The following is a 23,413-nucleotide window of genomic DNA, read 5'->3' on the forward strand; positions in this document are numbered from 1 at the left end:
GACAGAACACATATTTTCTCCAATTTCTCCAATTAACTAAAACAAGACACAGTACTCAGTTGTCTGCCAGTATGTGTAATATTCACAGGATACATTTGGACAAAATTGCACAAGGCTATCTCTTTTAAATGGCCAGCTCCTGGCAGGAAGTCAAAGTAGCATAGGCAAGAGTTTTTATTTGTGGAATTTGTTTAAGCTCACAAAATGCTGTTCCAATTTCCACAAACGCTTTCACAAACCTGATAATGCTGATCATTGATCTGGAATACAGGTCTTAAATAGAGTTGAAACCAAGAGTCTATTAATTAGTTGATCAACAAAGGTTGTATGTGTAAATGTTTTTGATAGTGGATTAATTGTTTTCCAAATAAAAATGTCAAATATTCTGTGGGCCCAGCCTCTTGAACGTGAATGTTTTCCACTTTTCTTTATCATATGTCATAGTTAACTAAATACCTTTGGGTTTTGGTCTGTTGATGGGACACTACAAGAAAATAATTATTAGCGGCAGCAGTAGTCTTAAATATTTTCACTCACTTTTTTTTCTGTTGTGCTGTCCAGTGTGGTGTGTCAGATTGGCCCTGTGTCAAACAGTAACTGGGGCCAGGTGGAGGTGGAGGTGAAGGGGGGGAAGAGAGGAACCTCCTCCATGTACTTCACCTACAGGGTAAATATTTTCCATTACACACACACACATTTTTTCCATTACACACACACACACACACACACACACACACACACACACACACACACACACACACACACACACCCTGGTTTCCCAGAAAATAAACACATCCAAAAGCTTTCAGCTGATTTTGTTGTTTTATTATCTCTATTATGTTTCCTATCTGCAGGACGGAGCCCCTTATTAGAACATACCAAGTGCTTATCATTTAAGTTGAATGTACAAATACAATGTCCGTATGTATTGGTAAATTAAGCACCTAGATGCAGTCACATTACAACGGTAATGCACAGTATGATAAGCCAGAATGAGTATGCATTCCTCTTTAAACATATGCTGTGCAGTAGGACCCCTTTTCTCTCTAATACTTTAACAGGCTACAGCATAGCTATTTAACTGGCTTTTCATATCTCTGGCTCCGCTAAAGCTTCCCCACAGGGGAGTGCTCCGCCTAACTGTTTGCTCAGCAAATTTGTGTGTGTGTGTGTGTGTGTGTGTGTGTGTGTGAATGTTTCTGAAAGAGGGGGCAAGATCAAGAAGGGTGAGAGGAATATGTGTGTGTGTATATGAAATAGCACTGTATCTGTCGTTCATGTGTGAACGAGAGAGTGTTTGCCTGTGGGTTGGAGCTTGTGTGTGAATGTAAATCCTTGCAGGAAAAAGATGAGTATGTATTCATGCTGTATTTCCCACCCACCTACCCACCAGAACCCAATTCCCGAGGTGGTGAAACCTTCTAGAGGTCCTAAAGCTGGGGGCACCCTCATTACAATTTCTGGACAATTTCTGGACACTGGCAGTACGGATGATGTCCAGGTTACCGTCGGAGGGGTGGACTGCACTATGTAAGGATTGCTTTTCTCAATAATTGTCATTCACGCCAAAGCCCAATTCTGTTTCAATTCACTCTCTTCAGTTGATAAGTGGTACTTGTTATTCAGACATTGTATTCTATGCAAATTCTACAGTATGCACACTTTGAAGCCCATAAATTGATTTTTTTTTTTTTTACATTCCTGAAGTGAAAATGAAATTGACCTTAACTTTGGTGTCATAAGCACGATTTTTTTTCTCTTACCATTTGCCTTCGCTGTTGTGACCACAGTGTTCTGTCAAAACCAGGCCATGGTGACATTTTAGGCCGAGGTAACGGAAAAATAACGAGCTAGAGAAGCAGCAAAGCCAGGATTTAACAAGCTGTCAAGCTGCTGCCATGTTGGCTTCCACTGCACCGTGGCCTTGTGCGACCCCCTGCCCCCCTCCAGACAGCCAGTGTTGAGTTATGTCCTTGTCTTGGCAGGGAGCACTTCGGAGTAGAGATCACCTGCAGGACAGGAGAATACAGAGCAGATAAGGTGCCTTCTGACCCTCTCGCCGTTGTAGTGAAGTATGGAAAGAGTACCACAAAAACCATTCCAAGTGCCTTCCAATTCTTGGAAAATCCCATCATGCTGGACCACCACCCTAAAGGAAGCTTTGTCTGGTCAGTACAAAGTAGCAGCATACTATCCTTTTAGCTCAAATCAAAGTGTTTGTAATGTTGCTTTTATTTGTGCTATTTGGTGAGTGTTATTCTCACGTTTTGTTCTGTCTGACTATTGGATATCATGATACCATTTTACTTATCATCTTCTTTTTAGAGACATGGGAAGTTTGCCACAACTGCTAAGTTGATTTCAGAGGGACTGCGTTTTTTGTACTTTCAGGTGGACTCAAAGACAAGTTAGTTTTTAGCCAAACTAGTGGACAAACTTTGTCCAGTACATTGCTTTATCACAAAATACCTGCAAATACCTTCCCATCAGTCTCAGTTGTACTTTTTATTTATAGCTAAACAGCACATGTTGTTAACACACTACCAACTTGAACTTTGTATATATTATACCTGCTTAACATTGGCTTGTTTCTATGCTGACAGTATGATTTGGCTCAAAGCACCACTTTGCACTGCTAACATGGCTGGAGAGTCAACTGTTAGTCTTGTTTGGAAAGCTGCTCTCCTTGTTCTCATTGACATCGTTCATGACCAAGTCTGTATACAGATAGGGTGAGACAAATTTTATTGACTAATAGTTATGGACAAAAATGGGACAAAAAGATCCAGACTGACAAAAAATAGAATGTCTTTTTTTCAAATACCTCAAATTGTGCTATTGTTTTTAAAGTAAAGAGGCAAAAAAAGAAAATGAAAAAGCTGCTAAATTGACATTGATGACAAGGTCGACTTGAAAATACTGGACAACTGAACACTAAGAAAGACACATGCCTTGTTCTTTGGCTTCTGAAACCTTGGTAAAGGTTATTAATGCCAAGAATCTATTTTGATTTTAAAAGTATGATTTGTCCTTCAAGAGTTGCTGAGTGCGCCCGTGTTTGTGTATGTGTGCAGAATATTTTCCGTATTTACTTCTGATCAGCTGAAGGGGATACAAATGCTAGTCTTTGATGTTGTACCAAACTGACTTGATGATCGCTGAAAATTGATGCATTAGACGGTTACCTTGCTTTTTCTGTGCAATTGAAAGCACTAGGGCGCGTGTGATTAGGCACACAGACTGGGAACAACAGACAACAGATAGGCTGCTCGCAGGCTAAACTAATTTGTTTTCATCTCCAGTGAAGATTACCCCAGGTGCAATTTAAGAACTGTGTCTGTCTTCCCGTAACTCTCCCTATGAGCTTGTCTTTGTGTGGCTGGGTATATATATACTCAAAGATGTGTTTTACTGTGTTGTGGTGTGTGTGTGTGTGTTTAGTGGAGGGAGGAACATTGTGGTGACCGGCTCCGGCTTTGACATAATCCAGACTGCTGTCTTGAAAGTCAACGGAGACAACTCGACAGCTTTTGAGGTGTGTGCGTCTATATTTTTCTATTACCCTTTATTTATCAGCATCTTTCTCCGTCTTTCCATCAGCCTGTTGATTATCCACTTCTGAAAGTATTCATAATTTCTTAGCTCTCTTCACTCTTTTCTCTTAAGTCTCTTTCCTGCGATTCTTTTGTTTTTTGCCCGCCCCCTGTCCCCTGTCCATTGATCTCCCCACATCGGATGAGCCCACGACTACAGTGGTGATTCATTCAAACTGTGTGAGGCAGGCTCACAAACAACACACTCCACTCCTCCTTGCTTCCACTGATCAGTGAGATTCCATAAACCAGTATTACTTCATCTCACTTCTTAGGCCAAATATCTTTACAACCTGTAGGATTGCAGATAGTAGCACAACTGTTTCACCCCCACCAAGATAAAACTACTGTATGTTCCTCGTCCAGCTTAATCGAGTAGGGTTGACTCTGCCAGGGAACTTGAAGGAGTTGCACACAGCTTGCCAGCGCCTGCCCTCCAGTGTACTGGGCAGTGTTAAGCAGTAGCAATTTTGTTCACTAAATTTAATACCGGTATTAAGGTTGCAGAAGATTACGTGACTATGCACCACTTTACTCCTGGCCAAGTCTCTTTACCTGCTACCCAGGGACAGGAGAGATTTGAAAAGACTTCTGGCTGCCGCAAACTAGTAGCGGATGTAAAGTGTTATCTGAAAGGCCTTGGCTGGTCAACTTCATAAGCTTTTCTTGGTTTAAGTCTATCCACTGAACTAGACCCAAATATTTGTAGTCATTATTGCTGCTGGCTTGTGGTGAAAACATGTTGATTACATTGTGAGTCAGGTTAGCGGCTCAAAGCAGGTTTTTTTGTTTTGTTTTTTTTTTAAACTTAGCCTAGTTATAATATAAATGTTTAGCAAATATAGATTTCCACTCAAATCACTAAAATGGGTAAAAATTTCTATTAATATTCTTAAAATAACCTTTCACAAAAATAACCTCAAATCACAGTGACAACAGACTAAATGACCAATAAATATTGATTTGGTTAAGATAATCACACATTATGCATACATAAATAAATAAAACAAAGTCATACCTACATTTACAAAGATTGTCAGTTAGGTTTAATATGTTGCTTGGCTCCTAAAACTGTTAGTTTAAGAAGTTACGTTACAGTTTGTGATGCTGCAGGGACTCACTGTTGACATTGTTGATTGCTTTTGATTAGATGGCGTTACAGGTGTTTCTTAATGACAGATCTGCACATCACCGAGGTGTTTTAATTTCCTTAAAGCTGTGGAAGTGAAACATTGGAGAACTAGCAAGACACTGGTAGATTTTTATCCAACAGAAACAAAATCCCTCCCCCTTCCTTCAGGCCTCCATCCAGAGCCATTCCTGAATAAGACACATGCCTTTGGTGTGAGAGACCCGGGTTCAATTCCCACCCCCATGACACATCCATCAATGTGTCCCTGAGCAAGACACTTAACCCCTAGTTGCTCCAGAGGCGTGTGACCTCTGACATATATAGCAATTGTAAGTCGCTTTGTATAAAAGCGTCAGCTAAATGAATAAATCTAATCTAATCCTCCAAAACAAATTTTAATGGACAATGGGTGCACACAGGTAGGTAGACAGGCAGGTAGGCTAGCTAATCATTTCATTTGGACCAAATGAAATGATTGGCTGTGCTTATTATAGTCCTGTGACAGACACAGAAACCAGATTTTTTCAAATATGCGACAAAGAGATAAAATGCCTACCCCAGCTTAAAATAATTCAATTTAGCCATGCTCTATTGATGTCATTGTTGGTCGACCACTTTGGTCTGAAATAACCACCATAAGGGTCAGATTTGTGTTTTTTGTAATAACTTTGGTGATCCCCTCACTGTTCTAGTGTCATCATCAGGTCAAATGTGTTTAATTTGTTCAATACTTTGGTATATGGCCAAATACCTACCAGAAGAGACGGTCATTTCACAGAGCTACCATAGGTTCACTGTTTAAAGGAATTTAATTGGACAGATTTACTTTTGAACTGAATGACAAAAGACATTCAACTCATACAAGCGGTCTCAAAATATATAGTAGGTTTGCTTGAATTTTTCAAAGCATTATCTGATGTAGCCTACGCCTTTTGCCTCGTCCTTTTGAAAAACTTAGACTGCATGTAGGACTGTAGGGTTTGGCTGTCACACAGTATTGTCAGGCTTGTATTGAAACAGTCAGAGTGACAGAAATATCTCCATTGGTCCAGTTAATGAAAAGCAAATAAACAAAGCCAGAGGAGGAATGACTCAATGTGAGTTGTGATTCAAAGGCTGCTATTCTACGATGGCAGATTGGGATTTTAATAGAATGACTGAAAAGAGACACATAATTTTACTTTCCCCATTGTACCAAACCAGCCCCCCTACCCCACCCCCAAACACTAAACAAATACATTAATTCACTGCCTCTTTCAAAAAAGCCCTCAATGCCCACTGTTTGCTTTTCTATCTCCCCATAGTTTCTATATTGAATCCTGTTTATATTTTCCTTCATGTCTTGTTTTGCTTATGTTAAATTTGCTACATTTTAGTATTGTTGTTTATGTCCAGACAATTTACTCTCCCTCTGATACATTCAGGACGCCCACAAGAAGAATGACACGGTCATCCAGTTTCGGTCTCCAACAGTAAACAGCTCCCTGAACCAGCCCCTTAAAACATATATCCATCTGGACAACTTGGTGAAGGAACTGAAGCCCTTCGTCTACCACCCTGACCCCGTCTTCAATGAGGTCACCAAGAAGGTCATCACAGAGGCCAGCATCATCATCGTCACTGTGAGTACAGGCTGCTCAGGTCCCTCTTAATGCTGCAGTTGTAGTGTGACATAAGCCTCTTTGTGTGAATGAATTAAGACAAATGGTATTATCTGACTTGATGAGGGAAATGGAAAAGATGCTGAATTGCACTTTCAATATCGCATTTTCATTCCTTAGCTCGTCTATATTATTGTTGGGTTTCATTGCATATAACTATTATGCAAATAGCAGCACATTTAATATTTTAGCTCAGTGCTGTGATTGTTTTGGAAGTCAAATGAATTGAGGCAAATGTAGATTAGTAATTAAAAACATTTATTTGAGCCCTTATAAACAAATAAAATATTCTTATTATATGTCTTTAAAATTTAAAGTTCTTAATGTAAATATCCATTGGTTTGAAGCAGTGGTTCACAACTTATTGGTTCCCTAGGGGGGTGTAAGGTAAATCTCAGGAGGATGTTGTCTTCAATTCAGCCTTTTTCAAAAATTAATCGATCATTTTACGTCTTCCACACTCAAAAAACTCTTCAAACACAACAATCTGAGGATCCACAATGTAATTTTTGGTTAAACACGTACAACCAAATAAACATAGCTTTGTTTTAAGTGGTTGTAAGCCAAAATTATTTAAAACCCCAAGTAGACATTTAGATATAGATTAAATACCCAATAATGTATTTCTGGTAAATCAAAAACAAGCATAGCTTCCTAAGTAAAGACATAGGCGAAATGCGTTGTCCACAATAAATCACAGTAAAGTCATCTCAGTATGCAGTGTTTTTTTTCTTTATAATTTTTTATTGCTAAATCTACATAATATGCCAGCACCTGACTGTTGTTGCTGTGCATCGGGAATTACTTGTTTTATACTCTGTTACTGGTCTTGTGCATAATTGTCATATTTATTCACTAATTGATTGGATTTTAACGTAAAAGTTAATGGTTTATATTGCTTTTTACACCCCATTCTAATCATTATTACTTTCCAGGTTCTTTACTATTTCCTTTTTAAAGTTTATTTGTGTAAACACCCTTTATGTCAGGAAAGGCATCTGCAAAAAAAGGTCCGAGGCCTTTTCAATTACTCAGATGCTGGTTTACTTAAGCTAATTTCATCTTTCTTATATTCCGGACTGCATTAGAATAATGAAAGCATGTCTGTAGATACAGAACTGTAGAATCTTAAAGTGTATATTGCAGTGCCAGGACTGTAGGATAGACTGGAGCTGTGCCTGCAGAAATTACTTGAAAGTGTGCTTACAATTAATATATTTTAATCTTTCTAATTAGTTTTGGCACTCATAGTGGAGCGGTGAAGAGCTGTTATTAACTTTCCACCCATTACTAATGAAAAAGCTTACAATACTTTTAACACTATCATGTGATGCGTCTACTTGATAGTGTATAAATGCAGTAATTAATTTCTTTTGCTTTTAGTTCAGTCACGACACTTGAGCATAACAGTCGATCTTCCCCTGCAGGGTCGGGGATTCTCAAGAGCTATGACGGCCAAAGAGGCTCAAGCTTTTGTGGGCGACGTTCCCTGTGTGGTCAACACACTTCAGGACGACAAGCTGTTTCTGGACCCACCTTCCACCCCGCCCAGCGCTCGCTCCAGACGACACCGCAGAGACACCCGTCCCGAGCTGCTGGACTTAACGGTCAGATCACACAAAGACAGGCAGACCACACTGTAAAATTCTGCATTACACGTCCTGCTTTTGAAAATGGTACTTAAGTAAAAATTGCCCATGTGAGTGTTATTACTATATAAAAAATTATTAGATTATTATTACTCATGTATTAATGTGTCAGCAGCATTTTACTGTTGTAGATGACTGAGGTGGCGCTAATTGTTACTGTTGTATGTAGGACTGCAACTATTTTTATTATGTATTAATCTGATTATTTTCTCTATTTAATTGCTTGATTGCTTGGTTTGTAAATATTAAGAAAATGGTCAGAAATGCACATAACGTTTTTACCCAGAAGCCCAAAGTAACACCTTCATAATGCTTGTTTTGTCTAATAGTCCAAACCTTAAAATTATTACAAAATGAATTAAAAGTATTCCTTCACATTAGAGAAGCTGAAACCATGACATTTTTATATAAAAATGAAGAGAACGATTATATAAGTAGTTTCAGCTGCACTTGTATAAAATGATTAGTAGCTTAATCTATAATATAATTTATAACCTCTTCATATGTCTTGTATGCAAAAAAATCTTAATTTTCTGAAATTACTAGTAACTAAAGTTGTCAGATAAATGTAGTGGCGCAAGATGTTTTCCCCTCTGAAATATTGTGAAGTGTTAAGTGACTTGAAAAGAAAATACTCAAGTACAAGTATCTCAAATTTGTATTTACATGCAGTACTTCAGTAAATGTACTTGCCACCACTGCAGACACATACACAGACTTGCAGATGAGAGCATGCACTCTTCATGAAACTTTATGGTACTTCTCTAGATGTGTCCTCTGTAAATCTTGAGACAACATTTTTTTTCCCCATTGGTTGAACAATTTTCATGTAGATGCAGGCCTTTATAATTACACTTAATTACAGCCAAGCCACAATTGTGATTAATACTGGAACCTCTCCTCTGGGTAATTCCTCTAAGTCAGCTGTTGTTTAATTTCTGTGTGCTGCACAAAGAAGTGACACCAACGAACTATCAATACCACAGAAAACCTACATAGAAAAAGCTGGATTATGACGTGTCAAACTCAAAACGTTTATGCATTTGTTCAGTTAGTGTAGGCCCACCAACTTGCACATAGCCCTAGCACTTAAAAAAATACTGAAAGGTCCTGCAGGTGCTTGGTAGAACTGTGGGCAATTGTGTAAATTCTCCTCCATCCCCGTTTCCTCTCCAACACTGTCGAATCTTTGACATTGACACCTACCTGAATAAATCTCTAGCTAAAGTGGTGAGAGCTTGTGCAGATAACATTCCCTCTTTGCGTTTATCCACAGATCAAGTTTGGAAAAGGGGAGTGGGTTGTCGGCTCGGTGCAATACGAGAAAAAGAATGATTTGTCACTCTACATCATCATCCCTGCTGTCATTGTGCCCATGCTGCTCATCATCGCTATCTCTGTCTACTGCTACAGGTAAGTAAAGCTATTTTAGGTTCTAACATACACTATAAAAACTTCTTGACCGTACAGTTATGTAAGTAATGTCACATAATAATCTATAATCACAATTGCTGCAGTTTTCCTAGATACTACCCAGCTAACAGTTAACTTGCAAAAATGCAGTTATTTATGCTACTCCCTGTCTAATAAAGAAAGTGTTATAAAACATAAATAACATAAATTCAAATAAAACATTTTTTAAATATAGTATATTTGCTAATTTAAATCAGCAGCTAAAAAGATTGGTTCACAATTTTGATCCACAGCAGTAGAAGCGGCACAACTACAACTAGCCAACTAAAAAATAATGAGTGGTTGTTTTACTATGTATCATCTGTAAACTGTAACATCCTGATGATCCCTTATTACATAATGTTACTTCAGATCATTAAGGTTTTCAGTTCACCAAAGAAGCCATGTTGATTCAAATTCTTGGAGTGCTGGCTTAATAGCATAGCATCACAGCCCACTGCACATTGTAGTCCGCTTGTTTGATGTTAGAGTCAGAATTTTTTTTTTTGGGGGGGGGGCATATTTTCAGTATTCTAAGACTTAATTCTAGAAACTATTTTATTCACACTAACAAATACTATTGATTGCAAGCCAGCCTATTAACAATAATCTATTATATCCCAATATTGGAACTGAAGACGTTTCTGTAATTGTATGGTGATTTTACAGTGAAATGCAGAAGTAAGTAGTAGTCCCAGTTTTTCCTCTAATAACACATTTTCTGTTCTGTGCACAGCATTGAGTTTGTATTTTACTCAAATTGTATTAGTGTAATGTTATTGTATCATTATAGTCTATGCGTCCTAGAGGTTGTCCAAATTTTAACTTGTTTGCCAGTTCCAATGTCTGTCACAGGAGCAAACAACTAACCCACTGTAACGGGATAATACCAGCGCTAATAAGATGTTTTTGTTAAACTAAGAGAAAACACTCCAATTGCATCAACTCAAACCAGAGCAGGAAGCCTTTGAACAACAATCAGACAAATTCATTTTTAAGTTAAATCCTTTCCTTTCACAAACTTTGTTTTCATGACATATTTTGTGTTTGTGGAATCTGTTCAGGAGAAAGAGTCAGCAGGCAGAGAGGGAGTACGAGAAGGTGAAACACCAGCTTGAGAATTTGGAGGAGAGCGTACGGGACCGCTGCAAGAAAGAATTCACAGGTACCAACAGTGCAGCTGTGCAAAAGCTCTGCAATAACGCTAACGCCCCACAAAGAATCCGTCTTTATAGGGAAGTTATAAAGTAATGAAGTGCTTCATAGCTCTGATTACATTTATTTGATGTATTGTGCTGCAGTGAATTAAATAAATTATCTCGCTAAACATCATGGTATCATCATTATGAGAAGAGGTTTTGTTTAGCAGTAAAAGAATACAATCATTCACAGCTGAAATCATTTTCCCGGCAGCGCTCTCCGTTCTTTGCCTCATGCCATATAATGATTGGAACAGACGAGCAGCACACAAATGATAAAAGCTGCTTAATAAAAAGGAACAAGGTACGATTTTCTTGTTTACATCTTTCAGACTTAATGATTGAGATGGAGGACCACACCAATGAACTCAGCGAGGGACGGATCCCGTTCCTGGACTACAAAACCTACACAGACCGCGTCTTCTTCTTGCCCTCTAAGGACGGTGCCAATGATGTGATGATCACAGGAAAGCTGGACATCCCAGAGGCTCGACGGGCCACAGTGACTCAGGCGCTCAACCAGTTCTCCAACCTACTGAACTCTAAGACCTTCCTCATTAATGTAATTATACTGCACATGGATGTATTGCTGAATGGTGATAGACAGAGTTCAAAGGTCTGCAACATGACAACTTCAGAAAGTTATAGATGTGTGATACTTCTAAAACTTTTCCACAATTTACTTTTTAGCCATGCTAGAAGCAGGGATCTACGGATGTTAACAGCTAGCCTAGCTGTAAACTCTTAGTCTTGTTTTTTTTTAAATACCCAGTTTTCTTGAAATATCAATCAGTCTAAATTTAACCAAGCATAATAATAAACTGTATGTGTTCAGACTTCCCTCAGCTCATTAAATTAGTAAAGCAGCATACTGTAAACATTGAACAAAGTCCTTCAGCATGTACAGGGACATCTCTCTCATTTGAGGCTACTCAGAAATACAAAATTCAGTTGTGGCTTTATTTCTAAAGAAAGTAAACTGGCCTTGTACATCAAAGTGAAGGAGTATTCAACAATAATATTATTATTACTGTCATATCAGGCTCTGGCTACACAGGCAATCCTCCTAAAATTGTAGCTAAAAACAAGATAAATTGTTGGTTTTGGTTTCTTCAGAGGATTTGCTGATAATAGTAAAAAGGTCAAATCGATCGGTGAACCTTTATTTTGACAAAATCACAGGTTGAATTTACCTCCCACAATACTGATGGTACACACTCCTCTACATTTCTGTTAGCTTTCAAAATCTTCTCCAACCACTGTCAGTATACTGTCAAGTCCTTTATAACTATTCTAAAGTTAGGCTCTCTTCCTTTATGGACTCTAATGCTTAAGTTAGTGGAGTACAGTATTTGGAACTGAGAAGCAGAAGACATAGCAGTGGGAGACGTGTGAAGATTCCTAATAATCCAATATTGCTGGCACAGAAACGGTCTCTGAGGTGTTAACTGCATATGTGTGGGTGATTCCTCTTCCACTAATTGGTATCTTTTCTTAGCAAGGCAAGGCAGAACTGAATTTACCTTGATAATTATTGTTTTCACAACCATTAGTCTTTTTGATTATTTAAAAGCATATTATGTCGAATTTGCTGGTGTGCTTATGTCTGCGTTTGTGTGTGCGGGGATGATGATTAATTTAGCTTGTCTTTTGCCGGTTTCTTTGTTTCTGTGATTGTGTTTGCAGTTTATCCGTACGCTGGAGCGCAGTCATGACTTCAATGCCAGGGCAAAGGTGTACGTTGCCTCCCTTCTGACAGTGGCTCTGCACGGGAAACTGGAATACTACACGGACATTATGAGAACACTGCTGCTGGAGCTGATGGAGGAATACGTAAACAGCAAGAACCCTAAACTCATGCTCCGCAGGTGAGTGAGGAGCAGCTCAGTTCTGCTCAGTAGATACAGGTACAGTCTGATACAATACCAAAATGCCTATGCCAAGTTTGAAATCTAATGAGTTCTGTACCGTACTAAGATATTTTTTAGCCACTCTTCCAGAGTAGTTCTAGGGATATTGGTGTGTTGGTTGGTCAGCTACTTTGGTACAAACTGAAATATCTCAAAATCTATTGCATAATTAGGCAATAACATTTTGTACCCATATTCATGGTTTCCAGGGGATAAATCCTAATGACTCTCTAGTGCCACCATGAGGTCAAAATCTAATTGGTTCCAAATACCTGCAAAATTAACAATATTACTTTCAGCCTCAGCTGTACATTCTTTTTAGTGCTAATTAGCAAATGTTGGCATGATAATCCACAAAACTACTTATACTGCTAAATATCGGCATGTGAGCATGTTAGCGTGCTGACGTTAGCATTTAGTTCAAAGTGCCAACATCCCTATGTACATCCTCATAGAGCCGCCTGCATGGCCGTAGACTTTTGCCCTGAGACTGTGAGATGTCTTTTTTCTCAGCTTTGTAATCAGAATCACTCCATATCTAAACCCTGGCAGCAGTATTATTAATCATTTTAGGAGGACTGGGATTCACTTCAAGATGCAGAGGACTGTTTCATTCTGTTGCCATGTTTTCTGTTGAAATTTGCACAGACTCCTGTAGTCCACTACCAAGAGCCAGACTGCTGCTTGATCTATTCCAGTCCTCCTCCTCCTGTTTCTCCTTCTGTTTTTTTCCTCCATTGAGTCCAAGCACAAAGTGCTGGATGATTCCTATTTTGCTCTTCCTTCATCATTTTCTTCATCTTTTTATCATAAGCTGTTGTCTAAAGATTGTAGGCTAAAGATTACCTTTAGACTATAATGTTTTGATTGAAATCAAATTATATTGGCTTTCTACAAATTGCTTTAGGGCATAATCCTACATCAGGATGATTTTTCAGGGACATCTCTAATAAAAATTTGTTCTAATGTTGGGCCTACCAACATCTAACCTGACCCAAATTATATTTTAACAATTCCCCTTTTCACCAAGAGGAGAAAACATTTGTTATGTTGTAAAAATCAACTATGCATCATTTAAAGATTATTTTAAAAAAAGTAATATTGTGATTGGCATCAAATTAACTGATTGTTTTGAGGAACTTGCCAAATACTGCAAATGTTATTCTCTGATATTGCCTGATATTAATTACTCTGTGGTTTTTCCCTTGGCAATATTTCATAATTCATGTGTAGTCTGTCCCAACATTTAACTGACTACTTTGACTGAAGTAAATAGCCTTCAGAAAGGAATCTCTAATTTTAGTAGTCTTTGTTCATTACCCTTTCCTTCCCTGTAATGATCATGTCAAGGTCAAATCATCCACTGATGGCTGCCTCCCCTCCCTTAGCAGGATCCACTTGTCTGACAGTACAGTCGCTCATCACTGCTGGGAGGGGGTTATGTGATCCGAACTGTCTACTATGCCTAGGCACGCTGTGACTGGCTGTTATGCAAGTACACATCTTAATTATCCCCCAATGGAGAGGATCATTATGCTGATTTGGCCATTGTGCTAACTCAGGCCCCCCTATATACAAGATATCTAATTAGGTATGCTAGCAACAAACAACGGGGGCCACCAGTGGATATGTGACATTAGGATGGGCGATTCGTCAAGTGACCACTGACTTGAGTTTTGAATTAAAATATCTACAGTAAGTAAGCATTCAGCTTTAACTTTATTATCCCCAAGGGGAAATTCATCTAGCCAGGTACAACACAGTCCTGAACATAAAACATAAAAAATACACAGAACATATTACAAAAGATGTAAAGACATATGCTTAAACCACCACACAAACTCACATAAAACACTGTACATCGTGATAGCATGACATCCGTTATGGCCAAGTAGTGATTATTTCTCGTATGTTATGAATTCAGAATTGAAGTGCCATGGTATGAAAATACTAATCAAATATGTAAATTTTTTTCTTGGGTTTCCTTATCAAATGTTACGTCTGTGCTACCTATTAACAGTCAGCATTACTACACCAAAATGGAATACATTTTGGGCCAGATTTACTAACATCCCGAATATAGTAATAGAGTACTACATATACTAAATTGCGTGTGCATTCTAAAATATTGCACGTGCAGTTGTAGTACCTGTTATGGGTGATGAACTAAGAATGATTGCGTAGATGACAACAGGAGCAAACACAATGGAGGTGGCAGTATTTAAATGAGGGTTTTGCGTGTTTTAATGATTTCCGCCATGGAGAGTCAGGAAGGAAAGCAGCCACAGCATAAAAACCTTGGTTTGTTTCATTCAGTATGTACCGAATATATGGAAATCATATATACCTACCCATCCTGCCTTAAATTGCACTAAGTACTTGGAATAGCACACCTGAAAAACTGCTTTGGGAATCCCAAGCAGAAACAGATCCAGTATGCTGAAATGCCCCAGACACGAGGATATGCCAGCAGATCGTGCTTCATCCAGCCAGAGGGAACAAACACCCGACCGTCTGCACCGTCACTCCGTGATCTCCTGTCCTTGTCCCTGTGCCTGTACATCCCAAAGCCCCATTCCCTCTCCGATACCTACAATGGGTTGTGTTGGTAGTATGGCACCGGGGCGCTATGTTTTACGTGTGATCCATGCACTACTGCCGCTGGGGACTCTGCAGCGCTACGCAACTTTCTAAATACTTCCATCTCATGAAGAAAAGAAGTCAGGCTGAAACGAAATTTGCTTTATTGGCATGAATGTTAATACAACAGTATTTCCAAAGCTAAAGGAAAATACAACAAAACTATTCAATTCATATAGTTCATCGAATAAATAAAATAATTGTATTTCTATATATAGAAATAAACGTATTAAATACAGATGCTATTGCACTCACATGAAATTGCTTTTAGGCTTGTTAGATCACATTGGGTGTAGTAAATAAATGTATTTGCATGTTACCCTCCCGTTACATTGCACAACAAAATTGAAACGCCCCAAATTGCATATTCATTAAGGCAAAAGTAGTAAATGAACAACATGTGCTATCTTGTACTTTTGAAAAATGTCATTCTGCGTGCACACTGTTAGTAGATCAGCTTACGTGTTAATTTGCTGGTGATGTCAAGTTTGCACATGTTTTTACTCACGCAAATCTTTAGTAAATTTGGCCATTTTATTCTTACAGTGACATTACAAAAACTGCTCATATATGTGCTTTTCCAGGTCAGAGACCGTAGTGGAAAGGATGCTGTGTAACTGGATGTCTATCTGCCTTTACCAGTTTTTGAAGGTAATATTTTGGGTCATGTAAAATGTGTTAAATGTAATATGTTCTAATTTTAACTTTTCTTAATTGCTAATTAAATAAGTAGTGCATTGTCTTTTGTTTGATGTACTAAATCGCTAGTACAGAAAATGTGTATAATGACATGTTACAGAGTTAAACTATGGGCCAGTGCATGGATTTCTCCATTTCTTTTATTAGCGCTGGGTATTGGTAATGTGCACAGCAATTAGCTTCTTGACAACATCTGAGATGACTTCTAAGTGTGTGTGTGTGTGTGTGTGTGTGTGTACGTACCAGGACTCTGCAGGCGAGCCCTTGTACAAACTGTTCCGAGCCATCAAGCACCAGATCGAGAAAGGGCCAGTGGATGCCAGAGTGAAGAAAGCCAAGTACACCCTCAACGATACGGGGCTGTTGGGCGACGACGTAGAGTACTCCATCCTGGTGAGATGGACACAAACAAAAAGACCCCACACAAACACTCACACATACAAACTCAGAAGCTCAATGTCAGAAAAACTGCACACGCTGCTTTGAGATTGCATGGTGTTTTGTGCCTGGTGAGCAAGACAAACATACACACACACACAGAGTAGTTTCCATGGTAACCACCAAAAACCCCACAGGCGACTGCCCGCTTTTGTGTGACATCCATTTTCGGTGTCAATGTTCTCAGCTCGAAAACGACAGAGGCAACACATTCCAATATAGCACTGAAATGCACGGCTTAGGTGAAAGTACTACAAGTCGGTACAAGTATAGAGTACAAGCCACCTTCCCAAACCCTCCTTGACCTTCCCGACCTGCACCCGCTCTGTATCCATTTGGGCAGCTTTTTGGGAGTCAGGAAAAGCCTGCGTGTCTCGCTTCGTGTTTCAATAATGGACGCTAATGTGAACGCAGCTGTTTTCTGTTAAAGTCAGCACAAATAAAAAGACCCATGGGTAATGGCGTTGTCGAGGACAATTATCAAATTAGTCTGAATTACACGTCTCCTGCCGTGATGGATTGCCTTCTGTGATTGAATTACAGAGGAAGAAAAAACCCGTTGAGCTAGATTTCACAGACAGACATAGAGTTTCCTTTTGGCTTTAATTCACAGTATACTCTTCCCATTCACCTCAAATGCAGTAGGGCTTATAAGTTTGTTATTGCTATTGGACTGCCTGCCCCCTCTGTCGAGTGGTCAGTTAGTTACTTCTGACAGAGTGACTAAGGTGACTGAGTGTGGGAGGCGAGGTGGGTCAGAGTTTGCTCCCGCTGAGCCTTGGTCATTAGCTGGCCAAGGTGACAGGAGGCCTCACAGGTGTAATGTGTGTGTGTGTGTGTGCGCGCGCGCTTACAGAGACCCGGTTGCCATGACGACAACATCCCGACAGAGTCTTGTTGTGTGGGTGTGCGTTTGTGGGTGGGTGGCTGGGTGCTCTGGCGATGTTTGAATATTTCTGCATATTTGTCATTTGTGCATATTTGCGTTCCCATGCGGGCCTAATGTGTGTTTTTGTGTGTGTGTGTTTGTCAGACCCTGCAAGTGTTGGTGCAGGGCGAGGGTCCAGATGTGACACCCGTCAAGGTGCTGAACTGTGACACCATCTCGCAGGTGAAAGAGAAGATAATAGAGCAGGTGTACAGGAACCTGCCGTACTCCCAGCGGCCCAAGGTCGACAGTGTCACACTGGGTGAGTAAATGAGGACCACTTAAGAGGAGGATAAGTTGAAGCAGAAAAGTCTAATAATTATGAATAATGTAAGGGCTACAGGGAGTGGCAAGGATGTCAAAATGGAAAAGCTATTTCAGTCTTGAGTGAAATACATTTTTAATCATATCAGAATGCATTTATCTAAATCACCAATTGATTATTTATTTAATTTTAATTTCATTTACTCTTTCTTTGTCTGTTTGTGAAATAAAAACATCTTCACCGAGGTTGAGAAATTATTCAGTGTCAGCAACACGAAGAAAGCCTTCCTCCCTAAACAAAGTTTTACTTGATACTGTAGTCAGAAACCTTTGGGACTGACTTGAAAGGCTAAAGCTCTATAGACATTTTCCAACATCAAAGCCATTTTTTATTCCCACGCATGCTGTAGATCTCATTCCTTTATACATTTTAGATAAGCATAGAACTGTCTTCTTTCATGGTGAATCAGAAAGATAACCCCCTTATTATATTTGGTGGTACTGGTAAATTAATCAAATGTCGCAGAAAGTGTTGAGCTCAGGTCTGCAGTGGTGTTGGATTTTTTTTAATTGAAAAAGGTTGGAGTGCAAATCAGTTAGAATTAGATTTAAATCATTCAGAAAATAGTGATCTGTCACTTCTTCACCCAAAATTAAGCGTGTCACTGAATTCCATGAGAGGGAGAGCCAGGTAGACATTAGGATGGGTAACTAAATTTATTTAAGACCACATTATTTCAGGGTAACAGTGACCCATGATGAAATAAATGGTATGGTATTGGTAATAAATCGGTATTCAAAAAGAACCTGTATAAGCATAGTGGCAATTTGCCAAACATTGCAGAACACCTAGCAGAGACTCTGTCAACTTTTATTGACTTCCACTTCCTGCCTTCACCACAGAGTGGCGCCCCGGCTCAACTGGGCAGATTTTGTCAGATCTGGACTTGACTTCCCAGAAAGAGGGCAGGTGGAAACGCATCAACACTCTGGCACATTATAACGTGAGTACTGACAAAAGTAAAACATATTAAAAAATAGGAAGACAGAAAATAGTATGGGATGTGAGAAGGCAGAGGGGAAGTAAATAGTTGTGTGTGGATGTGAATGGAGTTGGCTATTTTCACGCCATTTCAGTCAGAGGCTGAGCTGTACATCTTGTTTCGCAGCACATCTGCTACACATTTACAGATCAGCAGACTTGTATGTTGATATGATTGTTTCATTTGATTCAAATCAATGTGCAGACGTGTAAAAACATGTTTTTTTTCTGACTGACATAGTGATAACAACATGTCAACATTCATTAAAAGAATCTGTCAGTATACTGTGAACTTGCTTTTTGTATATTTTTAGATAGTAAAAGGTTTTAGAGAGCTATTATCGATATTAACAGTATAACAATGTGAAAATCCTGTGACAACATGAAAGGTGTTGCTTGTAGTGATGAACCAACAGAGAATTTTTACTCGAATGTGCAGCTCCCATCGGCTTTAAGGAGCTTTATAGTGAGTCAGCACAGTAGCTGTTGGCCCACAACTTTACTGTTTTGGTTCACTCTCAGCGCTCTCATAGTGTCATTTTGGCCGCAGCAGGGAGCTGTTTTCAGTGAAAAAGGCTGTGAAAATCCCTTGTACACTACCTGCCCATCATCAAACAGTAGACAGACACAGTTAGAGACTAGCTGGTGAACATGGTAGAGCATTTAGCAGCTAAAGAGCCAGATATTTTCCTCAGGAGGGCAGAAACAGAGCTAAAAGGCACATTTGGCAGGTGACCAGAAACACAATTCCAAATGAATGATAATGTTACTCTGTAACTGCAACTGTAAACTGTAACTGTAAATAAGTAGCTGTTTTCTAAGAAGTTTGCCATATCAACTTAAAAGGTGACGTCAATGTCAATGCAACTCTTTTCCACTGCCCCCAAGTGACCAAAGAAAATCAGTTATTGCAGGTTAATTAAGCATAATAACATGCCTTAGCTCTTGTATCTTGAGTGAATGTGAACAAGATGGAGCATTTATTAAAAATATATGTCTATACTAAGGTGTATTGTGCCTACAGTTATACATTTCTCACCATCAGCCAGCTGCCAGGACTTGATTTGCTCTTGTCAGCAAGACCGCCACTAAATTTTTTTTGCCACTGTATTGATCCTCGGAAAATAAAGGTCATTCACAAACACCCCCTACTTGTCCTGCTTTTCGGCCACATAAATACCCCTCTTTCACTGGTACTCCTCTTCCTTTCATCTGACCCACTGATGTTTTGCAGTTGTTCTTAGAGGACAGCCTTGCTGCCATAGATTCACTGGCAGTGTCACAGTAGTGCTAATCATAGTATTTGTGGGGTCAATAAAGGGTTGACGCCAAAGAAAATGGCCTGTAAATACCCCAATAAGGACCCACTGTTGCTGTCTACTCAATCGCATTGATTATAAATTAGTTCTGGGGCACTAAAAGAGACTGCTGACCTCAGTCACAGAGTACTTATAAAGCTCAAGGTGTGTGAAGTGAGTATGTATTGTTGTGTGCATTTTCTTGTCTAACAAAAGACTGTTATGTGCATTCCAGGTGCGAGATAACGCCACATTAGTCTTGTCCAGAGCCTTTCACAGTCACAACTACGACCAGAACCAGGAAAACCATGAAGAGCGTACGTGTCTCTGAATACACACACACACACACACACACACACACACACACACACACACACACACACACACACACACACACACACACACACAGTACACATAAACAGACTTGTTGAACCCAAACAAGCATAGATGAGATGTGTACTTGAGAATATAATACTTGCCTTTGTTTCTTTTCCCAAGGGCTTTTGTCAGAATCCCAGCTCTCATTTAATATGCTAATACATGTTTTTTTTATTTATCATACACTTTTATATTATGCTGAAATAATACGCACTTTTATCTTTTGTCTTTTTATGTGCTTTTCAGAATAGTTTAGCATTTCTACTTGGATATTCTCTCCGCATTCAAATTCAGTTGACAAACACCCTCTTTTTTATTATCTGAATATGTTCTGTGAGGGTGTGCATGAATAAATAAGGAGGAGACTTATTAGAAGAAAGTTTATAGTGTTTTTTTTCCTTGATAGGAAATGCTCTGTTGGAAGATGACAAGGTGTTTCACTTGGTGAGGCCGGCAGACGAACTGGATGAGATCAAATCTAAACGAGGAAGCATAAAGGACAAGTCGATGACCAAAGCCATTACAGAGATCTATCTAACGCGACTCCTTTCTGTCAAGGTATAAAGACAGAATCATTAACTCATTCAGACATTTGTTAAGTAGTTATCTAATTCTCCGATTCTGGCAAATAGCAATTTATGCTTTTCAGGGAATGGTTTTAAGTTAAAAAGCCAACTTTAATTAATAGCTTCTAGGTTTGGATAGGGCATAAAATGCTTAAATGCTCAGGAAAGCCTGAATAGCTACACTCACACTGCGTGCAAATAACTATGTCTCTGGGCTCTGATATTTCGGTCTCTGCTCTCCGTCTCTGCCCTGTCTCACATTATTTGTGGCCCCTTTCAGGGAACACTGCAGCAGTTTGTGGATGACTTCTTCCGCAGCGTGCTGTGCTCTGGGGCAGTGGTGCCACCGGCTGTCAAATATTTCTTTGACTTTCTGGATGAGCAGGCGCTGAAACACAACAATGTGGATGAGGAGACTATCCATATCTGGAAGACTAATAGGTAAAAGTTCCTCGTAATAGCTTTTGATAGGTTCTTGCTAGCTGTTTATAACATTTTAAACAAATGTCTGTCACTTCCCATTACACTTTCTTCAGAGAAATTACAGAGAAAAAGTACCATTCAACTCATAGATACCTTTACATATCATGTCCCCAAACACAGTTATTTTCTAAGATTTCCAAAAAATATCTGAGAGATGTACATCAAATGATCCTGTTGCAACTTGCACAAAACGAAAACAAAGTTACAGGAGTGGTGCACTAGCTTAAAGTGGTGCTTATCAGAGACATGGAGGCTACTACTGTACACTGGCTTAACTATGGCAGAGGGACCAAACTGCAAAGCTTTATTTCCACCAAAGAAACGTCTGAAGTCGGCAGTGTTGGCAGTGGGCATTTTGGGTACACTGAGACTGACCAGGGCGTTACTGAAGATGACAGATCACCTGTTAAAAAACTTGCCGTTAAAAGGTTGCTGCTAAAGGAAGGAATAAATTAAACTTGATGCAGCACCTTGCATGCCCAAGTAAAGGTAATACATAATAACTGAGTTAAATAATGTGGCAGTTGGTAGGGAATTAAATATATGCCGATGCCATTGCGGTGAGAGTTGGGTTTTCAGCGCAACGTAAACAAACAAAGTAGGTGTACCTTTCCTACCCACCGCAACAACAGCGCTTCTGCTCTATGAGGCCCATCATTTTCAGTGGCTTACGCCGCGCCAGGGCGGGTTGTTGCTGCAATGAGCTCGCGCACACACATCAAAGTAGTTGAACTTTTGTGCTGATACCAGCTTCCAGCAAATAGCTTCTTTTCTGAAAGGGCATTTATGGGAGAACGTAGACCTCTCAAGACCTTCAGTCATTGAACATTTAACGTTACATCCTGTTGCCTTCTCCTGTCTGTGTTGAGAAAATGTTGCCAGGCGTAAAACACACATAAGGACTACCAATTAATTGCTTTTCAGTTATTTATAACACTGTATGAGAGATGTTGTCAATTTCAATCATTTTCACTAAAACTTATATGTATGGATGAGAGATGATGACAATAACAATTCAGTTTATTACCCTCCTCAATAACAATTTCCCCTGGGGGATAAAGGAAGTTAATATTCCTCTTTTAATAGTACTTACATATTATAGAAATATAATTGTTCATGTAATTAATTTTTAAGAATCAACTTAAGTCATTACTAGTGTTTTGAAATTAATTAATGCGTGATAATCGTGAAACTGTGATTATTCCTCAGACTGTAATCGTACCACCAAAATCTGTAATCGTTGCATCCCTATTTATAAGCTTAACAAATGTTGTTGAAATGTAGTGAAGTAGAAGTATAAAGTAAGAGGGAGTAAATGTACTTTGTTACTTCCCACCAATATAACTGAGAAAATCAAACCCACAAAGACACACAGCAGTCTGAGCTGACCAACACCACAAATCCCGCTGCCTGAGATACAGTAACTCTCCAAGAAATAAAAGTTACTTATCCAAGAAAGAGCTGAATACAAATGCACAATTCAGCTCACTTAGTTTGCATTTGCAATCCCCCTGCTCCCATGTGACATTTAAGTGCATAAATTAGTGTCACGTCGGCTAAGGCTCAAGCATACAAGCCGACGTGTTGCATGTAGATGCCAGTGATTGACGTAAGGCTGGCAAGAGAGCACCCACACAAGGACAGGAGATGAGCGATTTAATTACTTACCACACTCCACACCACATTCTGCATCCACCCGTTCTGTTTATCAAATCAACTGAGGGGCCATGTATTAAATATGAATGTGTGTATGAGGCACAACAACAAACAAACATGGTAATTATGTCCCAAGCTAATTTAATTCTGTGATTATAGCAACATTGCTATTTTTATGCTTCTATTGTATTCTCACTGCAGCCTTCCCTGGAGATATTGCCAAACCAGTATGAATTTTACACGGTGTGCGTTTCATCTCTCAGATGGCGGGGCATTCACACCGATCAGGGAGGAGAGGTTTTTTTTATGTGAAAACTACTGTATTTTTCTTTTGAATTCACAAGCTGACACAAGGTTGGAAAGAAGCCTATTGAGCGTGTATTTTCTTGTTCAGAAGGGAAATTAGCGAGCGTACTCGAGCATTA

At 39.3% G+C, this 23,413-nt stretch overlaps 1 protein-coding gene across 2 annotated transcripts in view; it reads left to right on the top strand.

Moving 5' to 3' along the window:
- The window catches only part of plxnb2b (plexin b2b), a 123,260-nt gene that overhangs the window by 94,056 nt on the left and 5,791 nt on the right, over window positions 1–23,413 (top strand). For both annotated transcript variants that reach the window (XM_046037141.1, XM_046037142.1), the window contains 17 exons: window positions 562–667; window positions 1,394–1,530; window positions 1,986–2,168; window positions 3,442–3,535; window positions 6,150–6,347; window positions 7,814–7,993; window positions 9,312–9,448; window positions 10,552–10,652; window positions 11,019–11,248; window positions 12,373–12,554; window positions 15,821–15,887; window positions 16,182–16,328; window positions 17,407–17,563; window positions 18,469–18,569; window positions 20,141–20,222; window positions 20,690–20,841; window positions 21,130–21,290. In XM_046037141.1, the coding sequence (XP_045893097.1) occupies window positions 562–667; window positions 1,394–1,530; window positions 1,986–2,168; window positions 3,442–3,535; window positions 6,150–6,347; window positions 7,814–7,993; window positions 9,312–9,448; window positions 10,552–10,652; window positions 11,019–11,248; window positions 12,373–12,554; window positions 15,821–15,887; window positions 16,182–16,328; window positions 17,407–17,563; window positions 18,469–18,569; window positions 20,141–20,222; window positions 20,690–20,841; window positions 21,130–21,290 (2,415 nt within the window). The remainder of the gene's footprint in view (window positions 1–561; window positions 668–1,393; window positions 1,531–1,985; window positions 2,169–3,441; window positions 3,536–6,149; window positions 6,348–7,813; window positions 7,994–9,311; window positions 9,449–10,551; window positions 10,653–11,018; window positions 11,249–12,372; window positions 12,555–15,820; window positions 15,888–16,181; window positions 16,329–17,406; window positions 17,564–18,468; window positions 18,570–20,140; window positions 20,223–20,689; window positions 20,842–21,129; window positions 21,291–23,413) is intronic.

Source organism: Micropterus dolomieu, linkage group LG22, assembly GCF_021292245.1.
Source record: "Micropterus dolomieu isolate WLL.071019.BEF.003 ecotype Adirondacks linkage group LG22, ASM2129224v1, whole genome shotgun sequence".
Lineage (NCBI taxonomy): Eukaryota > Metazoa > Chordata > Actinopteri > Centrarchiformes > Centrarchidae > Micropterus > Micropterus dolomieu.